The sequence below is a fragment of the Martes martes genome, assembly GCF_963455335.1.
Source record: "Martes martes genome assembly, chromosome: 6".
NCBI classification, from domain to species: Eukaryota; Metazoa; Chordata; class Mammalia; order Carnivora; family Mustelidae; genus Martes; species Martes martes.
In genome coordinates, this window is record NC_137893.1 from 45,909,335 (window position 1) to 45,928,929 (window position 19,595).

Below are 19,595 nucleotides of genomic sequence, written 5' to 3' on the forward strand. Positions count from 1 at the left end.
GCCCGATGCGGGGCTCGATCCCAGTACCCTGGGATCATGACCTGAGCCGAAGGCAGACGCTTAACCGACTGAGCCACCCAGGTGTCCGGTTCAGAGAACATTTTGAGGAACTTGGTATTTACTCATGTTTGAAAAGGAATGTAAGAATAACTTTAAGGACATTAAATACAAAATTAGTTAATGTCCAATAGGGCAAAAAAGATGAAATCTTGAAGTTATCTTCTCCCAGACAGAATATTACTTCAATCACTAGTAGACAAGGTCTGTAACTTTTAATATATCATTTTAGAATCAGAATACTTAATTAACGTTTAAATTGCAAAGTCAAATAAAGTTACATTCCCGTAGATAATTAAATAATCCTCAGGTGAGCTCGCTAAACAATGTGTCAGGATGACATCAGAATACATGCTATAATCTCTTGATTTTATTTGCAAGTTGTTTCGGCAACAAAATAAATTACAGATAACCAGTCTTACAATATATCTATCTGTAGGATACATACCAGTCCTACAATGCTAATTATAAATATGAGCATTTTAAATATTTGTGTTTTCCACTTTAAATATTTAAACCTCTTATGTTGAAATGTTCAACTCCTAAGCTTACAGCTATCAATTTTTTAAAATAAAATTGCTTTTTCAACTTTACTTAACTTTATTAAATTTCAGTTGTTAAAAGGAAAATATTGCTGTTCAGATTTTATAAGTGCAGTCTTCTGGCTCTCAGACTTTCATTCTGACCTTCATCTTTCAGAAATATTTGATTATTTCAATTTACAAGAATTTATTTTCATTACCACAGTGTTCTATAACAATTGTGCTTTCCAGTTCACTTAAAATGCTTCAAATCCATATCTTTAAACCACACATTTTTGGTCATAAATTCATACGAGTGACTTTCAGGGAACTTTTATAATTTAAAATTTAATGTTAATTTATAATTTGTGGGGTTATACAAAATTTTTTTTCAGTTTTATACGAATGTATTGTCTTTAATTCTGTGAACTATTTAAATCCGTATACATACTGTAATTTTTAGAACTTATCAAACATTTAATGATTTACTTAGAACTTTAATAAATAAACAGTGAAACTGTAAACCGTCTCTTTTCACCTTATTCTCTAGCATGAAATTGAAGAGTAATTATTCTTCTTTTATTTCTTTTTTTTTTTTTTAATTTTGCACCAGAAGAATGCCAAGTGAAAAGATAAAGCTAGGTGAAATGTTCTAAAATTGCAGGGAAACATTGTTATTCATTTCTATCTTCAGGCACTTTTTGCTAAGATACTGTACTGTAAGGAATAAGTTCTAATAACCAACTTTATCAGAATATATTTAAGTCTTGTTAGAAATAAGTAACTATTGGTGATTGAAGCATTAAGATAGCAGTGGATAAAGAGAAAAGCAGAATAGTGTGATTTTAGTCAGCTCTGTTCAATAGGGACATGCAGTTTATGTCTCGATCAAAAGCAAGATGAGAGGCACTAAAATCCAGCCTGCTTTCTGCAAGTCAAACTGTGAACCTTTTTCTTCCTTGAGAAAAAGGTGCTTTTCTTTTCCTAATCTGCTGGTACAGAGGGAACACTTTTTTTTATACTGTACAAAATACCTGATAGGCTAGCAGAACCTTGGCTTAGGGCCTGATGGTCACTTTTTGATAATTAGACATCATTAATCTACTGTCTCAAGAAATATATAACTGCAGTATATATATAACTGCAGTATTTCATAGTAGTAGAGGTTCAGCCAGAGGGAAAAACAGTAATAAATTCTCTAATTCCAAGCAGAATAGTAAAAATTATAAGCCTTGAGAAATTGAAGTAAACTTGTGTAATATGAAATCAAGAAACATTCGTTACCTTTGGTCTGCAGTTTTCCTATAGATACCCAGTAAGTGGTTGAACATGATGCTAAGTTGTAACAAATATGTTTGGCTCATTATTTCTAAGCAAAAATAAATAAAATCACTTTCTCAATCTTCTTTGATAAAATCAAACTTCTATTACTGAAGCGCATTTTAATTTTGTAAAACCAAACAATAAACTATAAACTTTAAGACTGTAGACTTATTTGAATATTCTTATCTGACCATAATGCTAGTAAGAGGATTCGTTTTCCAACCACCAAGGGCATTTCAAGTGTTTATGAATTTGTCTTGGGGGTTATGGATACTGATAAATACTCCCATTTTCAGGTGCATCTTGTAAATGATAGTATTTTTCCTATTGGCATAAAACAACCACGTTTTAGCAAATTCGTATTTTAGTAAACCTAAGTTAAGTAATGCATATAAGATTTGCATTCTGTGGGCTGATAATGAACATGTTTGACTGAAAGAAGACAGCATTTTTTAAATCCCTGCCTTTGGCCCCATAATGAGAGTGTTTTTCTCTTCATAATAAATTCCTCTCTCAGCACAAATAAGTGAGTATGTGTGTTGTATTTCTGTGTATCTTAGAGTGGGAAACAGATAATTTCTTCTTAAAAATGCTTAAGGTGGAATTTCTCTTTTCTGAGAAATATAGAATTTCTGTTAGGGTCTTTTTATAATTAGTTGACCTAGTTATGGTTTTTATTAGAATTAATTAATTAAATAAGAATTAGAATTTTTATTAGAATTAAGAGACCTAATAGAAAATAATTACCAACATCCATTTGAAGGCTTACCATTATCATGCAATCATATGACTCTAATAGTTTCCATGGGGAATATTACCCACAGTACAAGCAATTTTAGTGACCTGTATTACCATTTGCTTGTTAATTAAATCTGGGGGCATAGCTACAGGCTGTTTTGGAAACATGCATGTGTACACACACATACACACAGATTTATAGTAGCTTTGAAAGTCGGAGTTCTGTAATGAAAATTCTAACAACTTAAATGTTAGCTATTGCTATTGTTATTAGCCAGCATTTGATATGCTCCAGGTATGGGTGAGCACTTAAATATATTAACACATTCAATCTTTATAATAATCGAGGAAGTTTTGCTTCATATCACTGCAAAATACAGATTTCCTTATTTATCTAGTTGTGGTTTTATTTCCTCAATTACAGTGAATATTTTCCAGTAATTTCCATAATGCAAAAAAATAACTCTGATTATGTACTACTTGCCAGTGAATTGAACTCTGCTGCTATGGGTTTTGGGGAGGGGTGTTTTGTATAGTTCAATATTTTATAAAAAAGTGGTAGCTTTTGTGAAGTGTGTAAGCCTGACGATTCACAGACCTGAACCCCTGGGGCAAATAATACATTATACGTTAATTTAAAAAAATAAATTTAAAAAAAAGTGCTAGCTTTGAGAATAATAACCATTCTGATCATCCTAATGTAGGGCTTTCTTTAATAGCAGGGAAAATTTTGCATAAAGCAAGAAATAACATAAATTATATTTCTTCTAGAAAATTTGTATTTTTAGAGACTAACACCTGTAGTGAAAGCTTTCAGCATCGGTTATGCACCAGTATTTTTAATTGTCATACATTCCCTGGGAAATTTTCATTTCCATCTTTCATCATATTGCAGCAAGTATTATAAGCCTCCATCTGAATAAAACACTAGTCAAAAACATGGAACAAGTATTTTAATCCTTTATACTTTTAAAAATATTTCTATTTCTCTCTCCTTCTAATAGATGTAAATAGTTTTCTCCTTTATCACTTACCAGATATACAAAATGAATTTCTCACTCCCTGTCCTAGACAATAACAAGTCTGGAAACTGTTAAATCACATGGCTCTTGGGTCTTCTGCTAAGTCATATTGCATCTTGAACTAGCCATTGATAAAACAAGACTAGAGAGAGTCCTACCAATGCCAGGAGAATAGAGAAACCAAGTCTGTCTGGCTTCTGATGACCCATTTTGGTTTCTAATTAATATTTTAGAATGTATGAGTATAGAGTAACAGTTGTATTGGGCCTGATACTGTTGGTTTGAGGAATTATTGGAAGTACCTTCTGTTTCTCAGGATTTGGGACCTGATCAGCTAACAGCCCCAAATCAATATAGTTCCCTTTTGGCTGGTGTTAATTACGCATACATTCTAAAATTAAAAAACAGTTTCTAATGTGAAGTACCCTGTGTGCTATAATTTTTTAATGTTATGAAATATATAAGATTTGGTTAGCACCGGCTTTGATTACCTTAATGTGCCTATAGAGTACTTTATCTAATATTTATTGGGTTTGCAAATTGCATGGTTAAATGTATGTGATCATTTTTAGTGTCAAATTTATGTTTCCCAGTTCTTTAAACGTCTTCTAGAACTTTTAGTTTACTGATTTCTCACATTGTTTTTAAGGCTCTTTAAAAAATAGCTCCCTAATGAGTTCTGATAAAATTTCTTTATGATTAAAATAAATTTCCAGTAACATTCATGATTTCAAATATGAGCCCTGGGGTTTATCACATGACTGGGAATACAAGAATGCTATTGGACTCTCTAAATGTTTAACCTAAAGTCATAGTATAGTTAAGAATTACCCTTCCTTGGCTTTTTATTTAGGATGCCAACTGTAATCCCACTGTTGAACCCTAAGGAAGTATGCACCTCCGAAAGAAACGCAGACCTCGGATGGCCTGAAAAGTTTTGATGCTGCACAATCTGTCCCATTCATCTTAAAAATTATTCTCATATGTTGTCACATAATGTTTATAAATGGGGAGATTATATACCACATTGAAAAACATCTAATAATGTGAAATTTATGAAGACAAAAATCGTTAGGTGAGGGTTGTTTTTCCCTAGCCCCTAAACTTGGACTCAGTTCTTTGACTATGTTTGGTACGTTCTACAATCAAACTACAGTTATCATTAAGCCTGTATTTATTCTGTGGTTTTCTGGACTGAAGTGACACATCAAATAGATGATTAATACCATTTAATTAACTACAGTTTCTTAAGAATTGATATTTATCGTTTAGTAAAATCCATCAAAGCAGATGAAATGGTAAATCTGGTAAGAAATTGAGTTTGTCAAAGTTGTTTAGAGTGGACATCAGGTAAGTCTCTTGACCTTGCTTGCTCCCAGTTTGCCCACCTATAAAACTGGAGGCTTGGTCTAGGGGATCCCTAAGGTCCCTTCCCACTCAAACATTCCATGATAATAATAGGTAGTATGCTATTTTAAAATTACAAATGGTCCAGAAAGGTGCATACAACTGAAATGTCTTCAGTTAGTACCTCACCCTGCTTGGACATTGGTGTGGTTGCATGTTTCAGCTTTCTCTCTCATTTCTTCATATGCTGACACATATTGGACATCGATAGACCTTTTGGGAGAGGGTGAGTAAGCTTTATTTTAAACTTCTGTTTTGAGAGACTTCTGTCTCTAAATAACTGTCCTTTTTCGGTCATTTGGAGTCTGGTATATCTTGTGTCCTTTCCTCTTCTTCTCTCTTGTCTGTTCTCTGTCGGTGGTGCAACATAGATTCTCTGGCTGCACTTTCCTCTGTTCCCTCTGAAGCACAAATTTCAGATCCGTTTGCACCAGAACCTACCCCTCCTACTACAACTTCTGAAATTGCAACTGCTTCAGCTTCTGCCTCAACTACCACAACTGTCACTGCTGTTACTGCTGACGTCGATCTCTTTGGAGGTTAGTCGGTCACATCACTGGTCCTTTTCCTGCCAGGTTTGCGAAGATTACCTTAGAGTTAAGGGGCTTAAAAGTGTCTACATTATATGACAGCCTGTCAGAATGTTTCACTACTTTTTACCTGTTTATTCATAGATATTTATCTTTGCTAAATTTATCTTTATCAAGATAAAGATAACTTTATCTTGACTTAATTTTAGTGGGTTTAGAGCAAAGGTTGCAATGGTTTAGGCCCATTTTATTTTTCTGTTTTTTTTTTTTTAAAGTGAGGATTTAAATTGCTCTTAGAACCCTTGTCCTATACACATTCCTGCCCCGTAGAATCTATGTGAAAGTGGTACCAGACCTCTGTATCATATCTAGCTTTGATTTTTTGACCACATTCACACCAGCTGAATGAATAATACTTGGAGAATATTAAAAGGGAAGTCCTGGCTTAAATTATTTTTTTAAGATGTAAGACAAAAAAATATCTAAGAGTAGTTCATATTTGGAGGTCTCTGAAGAGAGTTTAGAGATATGCCCATTTTTGTAACCATAAGCTTGTTCTGTACGAGCAAAAACTTGGAGCATCTTGGGCTTTGGAACTTTGAGAGATTTTTTGATACCACACTCAGAATGCTGATGGAAAACAGGTTTAGGTCAGGCTTTGAAATGATTGCCTGAAAATGTACTTTACGTGCAGATGTAAATTCTGACAGAGTTGATTTATAGCTGTGAGCTCAGGTCAGGTATCGTAGACTCTGGCAGTATAATATGCCTGGACCTGAGGAACCGTCTGAAACCAGTATATTTACATCTCCCCGTCTGAGTGGTGCTGATGTCCACACCTGGAGAAGTGCTCATGTCAAATACATATATCAAATGGTGTTACAGTCATCATCGTTTTTGTGTTTCATTACCATATAACATCTTTCCCAGGGCATTTTGAGAACATGGTAAAGAAATTGGAGGAGGCAAGTGATGGGGAGAGCAGGAGAGATTTGGCAGCTCTGGTGGAGCTGTACATTCCCCTGGGAACGTACGCTTAACACACTGCCATGTAGCACTGTGCTCCCCGCCACGCCACGCCCCAGTCTCTGAGGCTGGCCAACATCATCTGAGACAAGGAGCACCGAACTGGACACAGCATCATGGCCAGTTCCACACAAGGAAGTTGCTGCTGCCTTGCTATCCTGCCATTCCTACTATAGGAGAAGGCGGGTTTTGTTTTGTTTTTAAGAAGTAGGGAAAAGCTTTGGAATATTTTATTAAAAATAGCCAACCACTAGCAAAAGTTATAGTTATGCCTCTATAACTTCTGAGACCAAAAATTAAATTTTTAGCTTAACTTTATAAAACCAACTTCTTCACGTCCTCCCTTTCCCCCATACAATTGGCATTGGGTATGAGTGGTTTCTCATAGGCTTATGTTGACAGAAAAACTTCAAGGAAAATATGAACAGGGTGGATAACTATTTTGTGCTTAAATATTTCTATATCTTTAGCTATTTAATGATTTTTGTTTTTCAGTACATTTGTAAGGAGCTTAATTGCCTTTAAGAAATCAATCAACTCCAGCTTGCTTCCCTCATGGCTCTCTAGAGTAATAAAGCCTAATATATTGCTTTGAAATAGTCTTTGTGCCATCATGCCATTTGTGTTGATCACTAATTACTGATTTTTTTGCATTCCTCACGCAGAAAAATCTGTATGTTTGTAAATATTGCCATGGCTTTTTCTGCCCTGAAATACAGATTTAAAAGACTAACACTTCAGAAAGCCATCTAACTTAATGCCAAAGAATGGAGCCTTCCTTGGGATTTTACCAGTATCTTTTCTAGGCATTTGGCTGTGGGTAGAGTGAGTACATCTGTAAATCTCATCACAATCATTTTTATTGATCTGGATAGTCCCGTAAACTGTCTCCTGACCTCTGAGAGCTATAAAATTTCTATCATTTATGGTCACAAGTCTATGTGTATCACTGTTAGGTACTTTTTGAGAATATTCCCTAACTTCTTTCATGCTCTTTATTGACTTTTAAGGAATCATTTAGAGATGGGCCATGTTGTATGGCCATTTTTTTTTCTTACTCTGTATCACTAAAATGGGTAAGTGTTAGAACTCCTAAATACATAAGGGCACCAGATATTTTGTTTACATGACTTTAAAAATGTGCTTTCGAGGTTTTGTCTAGCTTGTACATCAATGTTAAATAAATAGCTTTAGAAATAAGTTAAAGAGCTTTCATTTCTGAAAAGTAGCTAATTTATTTCATGAATATGAAATATTAAAACATTGATGTTTTCTGTGCATTCTCATTATAGATTTGAAAAATAGGAAATGTCCATCAATTTTAAATATTCAGATTGATACCCCACATAACATTTTAGTTATTTCAATGTAAATCATTAAAAACTTTTTTTCAGAAACATTGTATTTACTAAGTGCTTTATTTTTTAAAGTGAACTTTTAAGAAAAAATCTGCTTGCTGTGGTCATGCAGAACAGGACAGCAAGATAGTATTGTGCTTTTCAAAAAATCAGTAAAGTTTACGGATACTGATGAAAATAAAAGACAAAGTTATTTAAAATATTCTATTTTTCACTTGAAAACTTTGTTAACAGCAGCACGTTCGTTTGTGACAACATGGGATTTTTCTAAGCATGAGAATACTAAAGTGAGACTAATTCCTCTACACATCCACCAGGGTACCCTTTCAGTCACTTGTGTCAATTTGTGAGCAAGCCTTCATGAGGACATCGTAGTCTGTGGGCATGAAACCAAGTGGCTGGAAAACAGCTTAGCTCACAAGCTGGCTTTCATTTACACAAGTTTGTTGAGAAACTAATTTAATCAACCTTCCTTAAAACCAGTACTTAAATATAGCTCTTAAAAGTAGATTTCATGTATAGAGTCTTATAACCTGGGACCTTTGGGGAAGACTTAGAATGGTGACCTTGACAATGACTGAAACCTTTATGCCAAGTATGTGATATAAAGATGGCTTATGTGACTGGAGAAGATGGGGAGAATTCAGGTTGGGGAAAATGACAGCTATTTGAAATTTTTAGAAAAGTAGTCACATGCTAAAAAATTAAAGAGAAAATTCTTCCTAGATTGCTAGAAGGGAAAGAAGACTGGTCTATAATGGTATCAAGGAGGTGATTTTGCTGGGGAAGGTCTGGACTGGGTCCATAATTGTAGAACAGCAGGAACATGCATGTCCAGGAAATAGCACTTTTTGAAAATAAGCAAAATGTAAAAATGAACTGCAAATGGGTACCAAGGGAAGGAGAACTTAACTGGAAAAAGATTGAGTTTTCAGAACCGGAGGGATAATGCTGCCATAGATAATGAAAGAAAGCTAGGTAGTAGAACAAGTTTTGTTTTATTTTCAACAAAAAAATTCTATTACCTCTCTCAGTTCTGGAGCCTGCTGAGCTCTGCTGGACAATTGTCATTTAGGGTCTCCTTCCTGGCTAGTCAGGCAGTGGCTAGGGTCAGCTGCAGCCTCGCTCATGCCGATCTCTCCCTCCTGGCCCGGAAGACTTAGCAGACAGGCCTGGAGCAGCTGGGCTCCTGTCTTTAAGAGAAGTTCTGATGGGACTAGATGAGTTTATAATGTCTAGTTTAAGTAACAGGAGAAGCATTAAAAGGAGATGACAGGGAAGGGAAAAAACCTCTTGTGAGGACATGGTTACAAATATGGGTTTTACCTACTTTCATAAAGGTGATAATTAAAGAGGCCAGCCCATGGATATTTATTTGACCCCCAACACTGACATAACTGGTGTTTATTCCATCCTACAAAGACAAAACAGAGTGTGGCATGGCTTGCAACGGTGCGGCATAGTAGTTAAACACACAAACCACTATCAGTTTACAACCAAATCCTGACTCCACCATTTTGCCTGTTTTGTGATCTTAGTCGTCTCTCAGCCTCCCCAACCTTCTGTTCTCTGACCTACAAAGTGGAGATAATAGAGCCGATATTGTGAGATAGTTATAGGAATTAAATTTAATAATGTCCACAAAGTATTTACACAGTGACCGACACGTAAGTATTCACTAGTGACCGCTATTACTGTTTTTACTAGTCCTAGTATTATTAGCCTTGGTTCAAGCTTTTATGAGAATAAAAAGAAAGAAAACAGACCTGACTTGTGGCAAAATGCTTTCAGCCCTGCCAGCTTCCTCTTCTACTGTCTTGTGTTCTGCCCTGGCTCTTAGGGTTTTCGTACTGCTCTAGGCCCTCTAGTACAGTATCCTTAGCATTGCATCTGGGGAAGCAAGCCTGGCCTAGCTGCACTCCGCTATTATTTGGCCTCTCCCCAGACAGAACCTTGGTCTGAAAACACATTCCCTTGTGTAGCTGTAAGATATGAATAACCGATTGTTTGATTGTGTCCTAAGGGTATCTGTGTTTTTGTAAAGGACATTTTGACCCAAGTGACTAGTTTAGTGTGTGTTGTTCCACTTAATGCCCGGCCTCAGCACAGAAAAACAAGAAAGAAAGTCTGTTTCATACTAAGATCAGTTTAGACCATGCTGGGTTAAACTCAGAAATAAGTGTCCTGACTATAGGACTTCCTACAGCCTAATGTATACTACATAAATCTCCAAGAAAGGGTATACTGTGTAGCATTTCACAAGCCTATATGATAAATCCTTAATGGCCAGAGGAACTGTATTTTAGGGAACGTTTGTAGATACTGTGAAAGGCAGTATTTTAGGATGAGGAGTCTAGCAGGTAAGTGGTAGATTCTAGGTGAATATTTCCAGGAGTTTTCTTCTAAGCAAACCATACTTATGATAGCTTGGTTATTTGTACCCTTGAACTATAGAATCTCTTCGAAGGCTCTAGGATTTTGATTTTTTTTTTTTTTTATCAAATTCACATGGTTTACTGGCAGAAATACATTGGGTGCTGTTTGTACACATCAGTCATTTATATACTGGGCGTTTATAAACTGGGGCTGCCTATATATTAATGGATTTTCTGCTATAAATAGTGATATGCTTATAGTCTTAAAGCATGAAACTATGTTTTTAGTTTGTTGAAAATAGATCATTTTCCAAATAATGAGAACAATACAGTATTTTAAAACAATGATAAATTGAAGTTGAAATAAAGGCATTACAATGTCATCCCCTGATTTTGTTATCTATTTCCTTAAATCCTTGGTTGTATCTGAAAATGTTTCTCAAGGATAAGCAAAGACTTAACTTTTTAATGAATACTTAGTAAACCTTTCGTATTCACAGTGTAATTATGCCTGTACTAGACCATAAAAATTTTTTGAACTATAATTATTTATTTACATTACCATCATTTGTTTAATTTCATTGCCATTAAAGAAGACATCTATGATAGAAACCACCAAAGAGCCATCATGGTAACATAGTGAATAAGTGTTCACTGGCCACAAAAGAGTAAGGTCTTAAATCATGTAATAAAGTTATTTTGGGGTTTTAATCTTCACATCCATTAATTTCTAATGTTACATAAAACATGCTTCTCCGAGCCCTTATACAATGAGAATCTTGTTACCTGATGGATCCTAATAGGGCCTCAGCAGTATGAACCCTGTACCACTTGCATGGAACTAACACGAAGGAGCACAAAGAATCATGATTCTGTGACGCCAACAGTGCATGGGCCGTAAGAATGCGTTTGAAGAAATTCATGTTGTATAAGGGAGCCTTTTCTGCAATTTAACTTGGTTCTTTTACAATATTTTCTTCTCTTTTTATTCTTTAATTTCTGTTGTTTTACAAACCGCACCCAAGATGCCTTTGCAGCTTCTCCCGGGGAGGCCCCTGCAGCATCCGAAGGGGCCGCCGCGCCAGCGACCCCAGCCCCCGTAGCCGCAGCCCTTGATGCATGCTCAGGAAATGGTGGGTCGACAGTCGCGAGCAAGTCTGTTGTTTTCTCTGTCCCGATGTGAAATGCCCGTAGTGAGATGTGGCCATATGTTTTTCTGACTTTAATTTCTTCTGAGTATAAAGGATCCTTCATCATAACTGACTCAGTAGTGCTGGCACTTAAAACATTAAGATGACGACGTGCATACTTATCAAAATTGACAATTTCTCAAGATTGACAATTTTTGTCAGGGCAAGTATGCTCTCTTAATGTTTTTGTTTGTTTGTTTGGTTTTTTTTTTTTTTTTGGTCCCCTCCTGCTGGATTGCACTCTTGTGTAGCGCGAGTTCTACTATATAGGCATGTTTTAATGAATTTTTAAAGCTACCAAATTGCCCAGATTGAGGATTTGAAGAATAACAATCTCTGATCCTAGACCGTAGGCTTATCTTACATTGAAGCCTTTAAGTTTCTTAACTTGTGTTACCTACTAAATTTTCTTTTTTTTTTTTTTTTAGAAAAGCATCCTAATCACTGAGCCTTGCTGATAGGATAGTAGTTCAGTCCAAGCAGCCTAATGCCTAGCTAGTGTGTGAATATCTGTGTCAGGTGTCTTACCCATAGTTACAACGCCTCTGTCTCTTGTCTCTTTCCTCACTGATGCTGAATGTGTGTCTCCGCTTTCCTTTCCAAAAGACCCCTTTGCCCCGTCTGAAGGTAGTGCAGAGGCTGCGCCAGAGCTGGACCTCTTTGCAATGAAGCCACCTGAGACCAGTGTTCCTGTAGTTACCCCTACAGCTAGCACAGCCCCTCCGGTTCCCGCCACTGCTCCTTCTCCTGCTCCCGCTGTCGCAGCTGCCACTGCTGCCACTACCGCCGCCGCCGCCACCACCGCCGCCGCCACCGCCACCACCTCTGCCACCACCACCGCCGCTCCTCCTGCTCTAGATATCTTTGGTGGTAACGTTTTGTTGTTGTTGAACTCTCTCCATCCGGCACCTGTAAGGCCCCGCATCCACAACCCTTACTGCATGACCACTGTGCATACTCCACGGTGCTTGTCTCGGAATTGTCCCCCCGGGCTCCTGCAGAACTGGGAAGTGATGCTGCTGCGTCAGGTGGGCTTGTGGAGTTGAGTAAAGGCATGTGTGTTCTTGGTCTTAGATTTGTTTGAGGCCCCTCCGGAAGTCGCCGCGGCGCCTAAGCCAGATGCTGCGCCTAGCATAGACCTGTTTGGGACAGGTAAAAACCGAAGCCCCCCTTTTGTTTTTGAACATTCGTTTCCCCCCGATGTTCTCATGACTGAACTCTTTTTGCTCCCCTGTGATAATGCATTTGTTAGATATTTAACTTTGATTTCAGCTTTCTACTTACCTCTGCTTGGTTTTGGTTTGTTTCACTTTCGGAAGATGCTTTCTCCTCTCCACCACAAGGGGCCTCTCCTGTGCCTGAGAGTTCTCTCACTGCTGACCTCTTATCCGGTGAGTGCTCCTGCCAAGGCCAAACCGTCTGACGTGTCTGGTGGGGGTTATGTGTGGAGAGGCAGATACCAAAACATTCAGGTTTGTCTGGAGTTCTTTGAAACTCAAAATCCCCTTGAGGGGAAAAAAAGATCTCCTTTTGGCCCATCACCAACTGATGAGGTTCATAATTTCCAATCTAATGCTGGTGAAGAGAGAAAACTCTGACGCCCCCCGCCCCACCGCCACCCACACTAAACCCTCTGAGTTCAAGAAGGCAGATGTTATTTTCTTCTGCAAAGTGTGTATTTTTGAATCCATTTGCTTTGTCTTAACTGTTAAGACTGTCTGCAATCTTACCGCCTGCTGTTAAACATGAAATCCTAAGAAGCCATCTGTCAAGGCTCATGGTTTCATTTTCCCTTGGGTGATGAACGATTTTCCCTGTTGTCTGCTTCACCACAGTGGATGCATTTGCGACACCATCTCCTGCAACCACTGCCTCTCCAGCAAAGGTGGATTCTTCAGGTGTGATAGACCTTTTTGGGGGTGCGTATCTCTCCTCCTTCAACACGAAAAGAGTCTTTATTTTCTTACCCTTCAGAATAGTCTTTACATCTTCTCTTTTGTTATATTCCATCATTTTTCTTTGACTCCAGAGTTATTTCCATCTCTTCACTGTAAACTTAAGTTTCTAAGATCCTTTCCATTTCTTTGCCATCATCCTCTTCATCCTCATCCATTTGTCATAATTTTCAATGCATGCCTGATAGAACCAGATCATTTTTCATTTGAAGCCTTGGTGTTTTTAACTTTCTCTTCATCCTTATGTAGAATTGGAATTTCCTTCTACTTTTCTTCCTTGGCGAACCTGATCTGTTGGCTATATCAACATTTCTACGTTCTTAATAGCAATATACCCATTAACTCGATAATTTAGAATTGAAAACAAATAAGTCAGTCGAAACTGAGAACATAAGCCATAGAGCCCTTCATTAATCTATAGGGTTTATTGAGCTTAATGTTTTAAAATCCTTCCAGAGAACCAGAAGATGTTTCACTGGTATCTTCCCCTTACTCTACATGCTAACTGAGGGTAGGGAGATGTACTAAATTAACTCTTGTACTACTTATTAGGGTGATGCATTTTAAGTCATTTATTAGCAGTAAATTTATAGGGAAAATACAGGTTTGAAGTGATTTCTTCATGAATGTTCATAGATGTGTACGCCATGGGCTAAAATACCATTCTCGGCAAGTTGAACCACACTGAGTACCTTACCTAGTGTACATGGAAGCATCATGGTATGTGCCATGATGAGTACATGACGGGGACGATGGTGTCACAGTCTCTGACATTCAGGAGGTCAAAACGTGGGGCAAATAAACACTGAACTCTGATAAATGGGTACAAGTGTGGTTGCTGCTGCTTGAGTTCAGTCTGTTAATTTTTTTTCTAAGTTGAATAGAGTTCTAAATGGGAAAATTCCATTGTATTGCTTTTGGGCAAAATTTTTTAAACCTTGGTCCTATTTGAAGATTTACACCAAAACTTTTATTCTTAAAGAAAAAAAGAACTGACTCTTACAAAGGGGTGTTAATCTGCGATATTCCAGAACTCTTTTTTGAGAGAATAAACTGGTCAGAGTGTAATTCAGCTCACTCAGTCATTTCATATATCCACAGGTGATAAGCTCAACCATACAAAGTGTCATGTCTATGCATTTCTTGGCAAAACACTTAATTGACTTACTGTACTTACTGTTCACACTCTTTTACTTTTGTGCTGCACAATGGATAATGGGTAGATGCATTTGGAAGTAGTGCTTCTGAACCCCAACCTGCACCTCAGGCTGCTTCTAGTTCATCAGCGTCGGCAGACCTACTAGCTGGTAATTAATTAAATTAAAATAAAATGGTATTTTGTGGAAGTTAATTTTGGATATATCTTTGTAAGTAACAGATATTTAAATTTCAAGGTGCATGTTTTCTTTCCCTTTTGAGACATAAAATTGAAAAACAAGACACCATCTAATAGAAGGTTACCTTCCAGGATTTTATGAAATGAGTATTAAAATCATAGTTGTATACAGGTCACCCCTATGGCTCCTTGGATGCTCCCAAATGCCTTACTTTCAGCTAGTACATTTCTTTTTGTTTACTAAAAAAGTAATATGCTTATGTAGCAAATTTTATCTTGTATTGCCTGTGCCCATTTTTAAAGGCGTTTTTGTGGAAAGATACCATTATGTTTGACAACTGATTCTGTAACACGAATAACTCTAGGAGAAACTGTCAGATATCTACCAGGGTTGAAGCTGCTGCTACCTATGCCACTTTTTTTTAACTAGTTGGGTTGTTGTTGTTGCTGCTGTTAGTTTTTAATCTGAAAACCTCTGGCGAGATCCCAGTTCACCAGGCCATAGTGTGGAGTAGACTGGTACAAGATGCCTAGGATTATCGCTTATTGACAGGATGGGATAGATAAAATAAAAGGTAACATTTCAAAGATGCAAAGATCGTAAAAGTCAACAACAAAAAAGGCCAGGCAAAGTGTACTTAGTGATAGCCAGATCAAGAAATTACTGTTTTTACAGGCAAAGCATTTGCCATTTGCAAGACCACAGTAGTGAGTTTCAGGCTGAGGTTATCGATCAGACTCATAAGACACTGCTGGCTTTCCTCACTCTGACTTGACTTAGAAGGGGCCGCAGCAGGAAGTGCAGCAGTAGCATCAGTGAGGCCTCCGATACTCAGACACAGCTTCCAGTGTCCCTCCCCAGTCACCACAAGGGATATATTTTGGTCATAAGGTTGGCAGGGGATTGATGAGAGTGTGGGTCACATCGGCACGAGGAAGTTGCCATGTTCAGAGTCTCTCAGTTTAAAATTCCTGCTGGTCACGTTACCCTTGAAAGAGTTAATGACCTGGTCTGATTTTTTCATGTAATGAACAGTCCTGGCCAGGTATAGCAGGCATAGAACATTCATTCTTGGGCTAATTAGCAATGAGCAGTGAGCTCCCAAGAGGACCCTCGTCACCTTTCAGCGTTGTAGGAAGTTTGGTATGAGGTCCAGTCTTCTCTCAAGAGCCCAGCAAGGGGAAGCACAGCCCAGCTGCTACCCTCCCTTTCCAGCGGTCATTCCGATTGGCTATTCCACCGTCTTTCTCGGGGGCGGTAGCAGTTCGTTTGTGTCGGTCCTCTCCTCTTCAGACTACCCTCGTTAAATATGACACTGCTGGTTGCTGAATCCACGTCATACCAGTGACTGCCAGCTGGTATTCTCCTGAATAGTGAAGAACCAGAGTTCCACTGGAATGTCGCTGTGGACCTTGAAGGTGCAAATATGAGAAGACTCGGGGCGCCTAACACAAAACACAGTTGGTTATTTGGAGAAAAAAAATACTAGCTTGCCTGATTTTTCTTCTGGCCTGGGTATTCTTCATCGCAGCTTCAAACTGGCCACAGAATCCTTCAAGCTCTTACAAAACCAAGAACCTTACTTCAGGTTCTCAAGTTTCAGTAGTAGGTTGTTAACAAGCCACAGAAATAGCATGGTTTTAAATGGCTATTTGGGGGAAATGACCTCATCAATTTCAAAATGAATTATTGATTATAAACCTTTGGCTTTGCAGTTATAACTAAGGTTGAGATAGCATATGAAATCAAGTGTTCTGGCTTTTTGCAGAGTTCTGAGAAGTCTTTCTTTCTCTCTGGGTTACAGCGGTCCCAAAGAAGGGTTGTAAGCCTATCACACAGCAGCCTGGGGGGAGCCCGGTCCACCATGTTAAGCATTTCCAGGGCTGCAAAGCCACATTGTCCTCGTCCCATTTAACCTCCCTGTGCTTCCAGAGCTGAAACCTGAGATCTTGTGTTTCCAAAAGAGTGAAGAACACTGGGAGTAGGTGCAGAGAGGCCGGTCAAAGCCTATGAGAAAAGACAATGTTCCCTTTCAGTTCAAAGTCAGAAGTCAGTGGCAGAGCCAAGAGATTTGCTCCTGGGGTCAAAATGGCTTTAGATAGGTTCTAAAATGCATCTGGAACAAACAGGAAGAGTTTCGTCACCTACTGCCAAGTTCATCATCGGGAGCCCGAGCCCAGCAGGCAGCTTTGTGTACGGGAAGGCCCAGAAAGGGACGTACACAGTACAGGTTAGAACAATTCACCAAAAACAAGCTTACATTGCTCAATTGCGTCGTCCATCCTAAAATCTTAGTAAAATGGGAGAGAAAAGGAGGAAATTAGTGATGGAAGTGACAGTGTCTTTACGTACGTTTTATTGACTCTACGCGTCCCGTTTTTCCCACCGCAACATCTTGTGACTTTTTTAATGATGGGAAAGTATTTAGTGCACATTTTCTTCCTTCTCTGTTTTTTTATTTAAATTAACTTTTAGTGTAAGTAGATGTGAATGGGTTTTAATGTCTAGCTTTACAAACAGTTCTTTTTTTTTCTGTAAGATTTTATTTATTTATTTATTTTTCAGATTTTATTTATTTATTTGAGAGAGGGCACAAGCACGAATGGGGTGAAGGACAGAGGGAGAAGCAGTCTCTGCTGAGCAGGTAGCCCGGATGCAGAGGCGGGCCTTGATCCTGGAACTCCTGGATTCTGACCTGAGCCAAAGACAGATGCTTAACCAACAGAGCCATCCAGGCACCCCACTTTACAAACAATTCTTATAATTTAATTTGTACATATCTGAGTCTGATTTACTTGACAGGAGGCAAACTATTCTTTTAGCTTATATCCTGATATAAGAGATTTTAAATTCTAATTTCTCTAGGTCTTAATTATTTGGCCTAGTTTTTCGTACTTGTTTTACTTCTAGAAAAACATTTCTCATACTTGTTTAGGTGAAAACAGCAAGAATCCATGTTCTCATTGAAAAATATCATGTAATAGCGATATAATTTTAAATATGAGCTAGAAGCAAATTTCCTAGCCAAAAAAAAAAAAAAAAAAAACCCTCCTGCTAACGTACACAGTATAAAATCCCAGTCACACTTATATATATTTAATCTAGCTGACAGTGGCTGTTTCAGAGTTTTCAGATTGCCCGGATATTTCTGTTCATTGAGTATCAGTGGTAGAACAAATACTTGGGGCACTGTGCTATGGTAATCTGCAGTGAAGCTTAACATGTAGTATCCTTGGGGTGCCTGGGTGGCTCAGTGGGTTAAGCCTCTGCCTTCAGCTCAGGTCATGATCTCAGGGTCCTGGGATCGAGTCCCGCATCGGGCTATCTGCTCGGCAGGGAGCCTGCTTCCCCTTCTCTTTCTGCCTGCCTCTCTGCCTACTTGTGCTCTCTCTCTCTCTCTCTCTGTCAAATAAATAAATAAAAATCTTAAAAAAAAAATGTAGTATACTTGTGTGGGTGTCTATGAAGAGAGACCAGTTAAATCCACAGCTGTTGAAATAGAGAGGAAGTTTTTTTTTTTATTTAAAGATAAATGAACCCAATCATAGATAACAAGGAAGTCCACAAATATCAGGTTCCAAGTAGGAATTTGAACCAATAAAGAGAGAGAGAGATATCTATTTTGTGAGTCTTTAGAGTCTTCTATTATTGGTTTTTAGTAATAAGACTATTTTGTGAAAATAAAAAAGAAAAATACACATATATAATAATGGAAGGTGTGGACTCTCTAATACTGAACAGGGGCTCTTGCTCCTCAAAACTTTTTTGAGGGAATAAACTTACTTATATGTAACAAGGGAAATGCATAAATATGTAGTATAATCAAATATTCAAAATGATTTTTAGAGATTTTAAAGCAAAAATAATCATCTCAAAATCGTGGAAGAAAGCTTTGTCGAAAATTGGTATATAATTTGAAACAAGGAAACAGACTAAATGGATAGTCTTTTAAACTGGGCCTATCTCTCATAAAAATGCTTATTCTTTTTTATTCAAATTTACTTCTAGCACTGTCAAATAATACCAATTCCAGAATTGAACTATTCATGAAATATCATCTTAGTCATCTTCTGCCTCTTGAGTAAAGTGTCAGATTCTGTTTGGTGTACCCAGCATGGTGGAACCAGAGAATATTCTAGAAAAGACAACTTTTGGGGCCAATGAGAACAGACTCAAGGAATAATTCTCTCCAAATCATTTGTGATTATTGGTAGGATACAGATATTATCTATGCCTCAAGTGAAGTCTGACTGGAAACTTGGAAGTTAAGTTTGTATCAAGTAAAAGGAAGTATTATTTTATACAGTGCAGAATAAAGCTCTCAAACTCCTCTTCAGATGCCCCAGCTAAAAATGTAGGTGTCTAAAATATATAGCTTACTGGATGACAGATGTAAAAATGGATTATTAAGGGAGATTAGGTGTATTATGCCTAACTTCTCAGGTTAACATCAAGCAAGAAAACCGTGTTTTTCAATAATAGACACAATTCTGGGGTGACTGCACTATAGATTTGTACTAGTATAGCAATGTGCCACATCATATCTTTAATTCTAAAGACAGGGAATAATGGGAATGATATAGGCCAGTCTCATGAGGCCCTTTGTAGTTTTGCGTTTTCTGTTAACCAAATGACACAGATGACTTTTTAGCAGATCCACAGAGGTCTTTGAACTGATTTAAAATATAAATATGTTTAGTGTGGAATTAGTAACTAGTAATATCCACTGAATGGGAAGATCTACAGAGAACCAATT

At 37.7% G+C, this 19,595-nt stretch overlaps 1 protein-coding gene across 27 annotated transcripts in view; it reads left to right on the forward strand.

The window, feature by feature from the left end:
- Positions 1–19,595, forward strand: part of SNAP91 (synaptosome associated protein 91) — a gene marked incomplete at both ends in the record, with an annotated part of 138,059 nt that overhangs the window by 90,471 nt on the left and 27,993 nt on the right. For 9 of the 27 annotated variants that reach the window (XM_080806550.1, XM_080806570.1, XM_080806572.1 and 6 more), the window contains 8 exons: positions 5,280–5,294; positions 5,440–5,607; positions 11,383–11,490; positions 12,154–12,417; positions 12,622–12,699; positions 12,867–12,938; positions 13,383–13,466; positions 14,726–14,809. In XM_080806550.1, coding sequence (XP_080662676.1) covers positions 5,280–5,294; positions 5,440–5,607; positions 11,383–11,490; positions 12,154–12,417; positions 12,622–12,699; positions 12,867–12,938; positions 13,383–13,466; positions 14,726–14,809 — 873 coding nt within the window. Of the gene's footprint in view, positions 1–5,279; positions 5,295–5,439; positions 5,608–11,382; positions 11,495–12,153; positions 12,418–12,621; positions 12,700–12,866; positions 12,939–13,382; positions 13,467–14,725; positions 14,810–19,595 lie in introns of all 27 variants that reach the window. The other 18 variants (XM_080806555.1, XM_080806557.1, XM_080806559.1 and 15 more) reach the window with 12 other exon arrangements.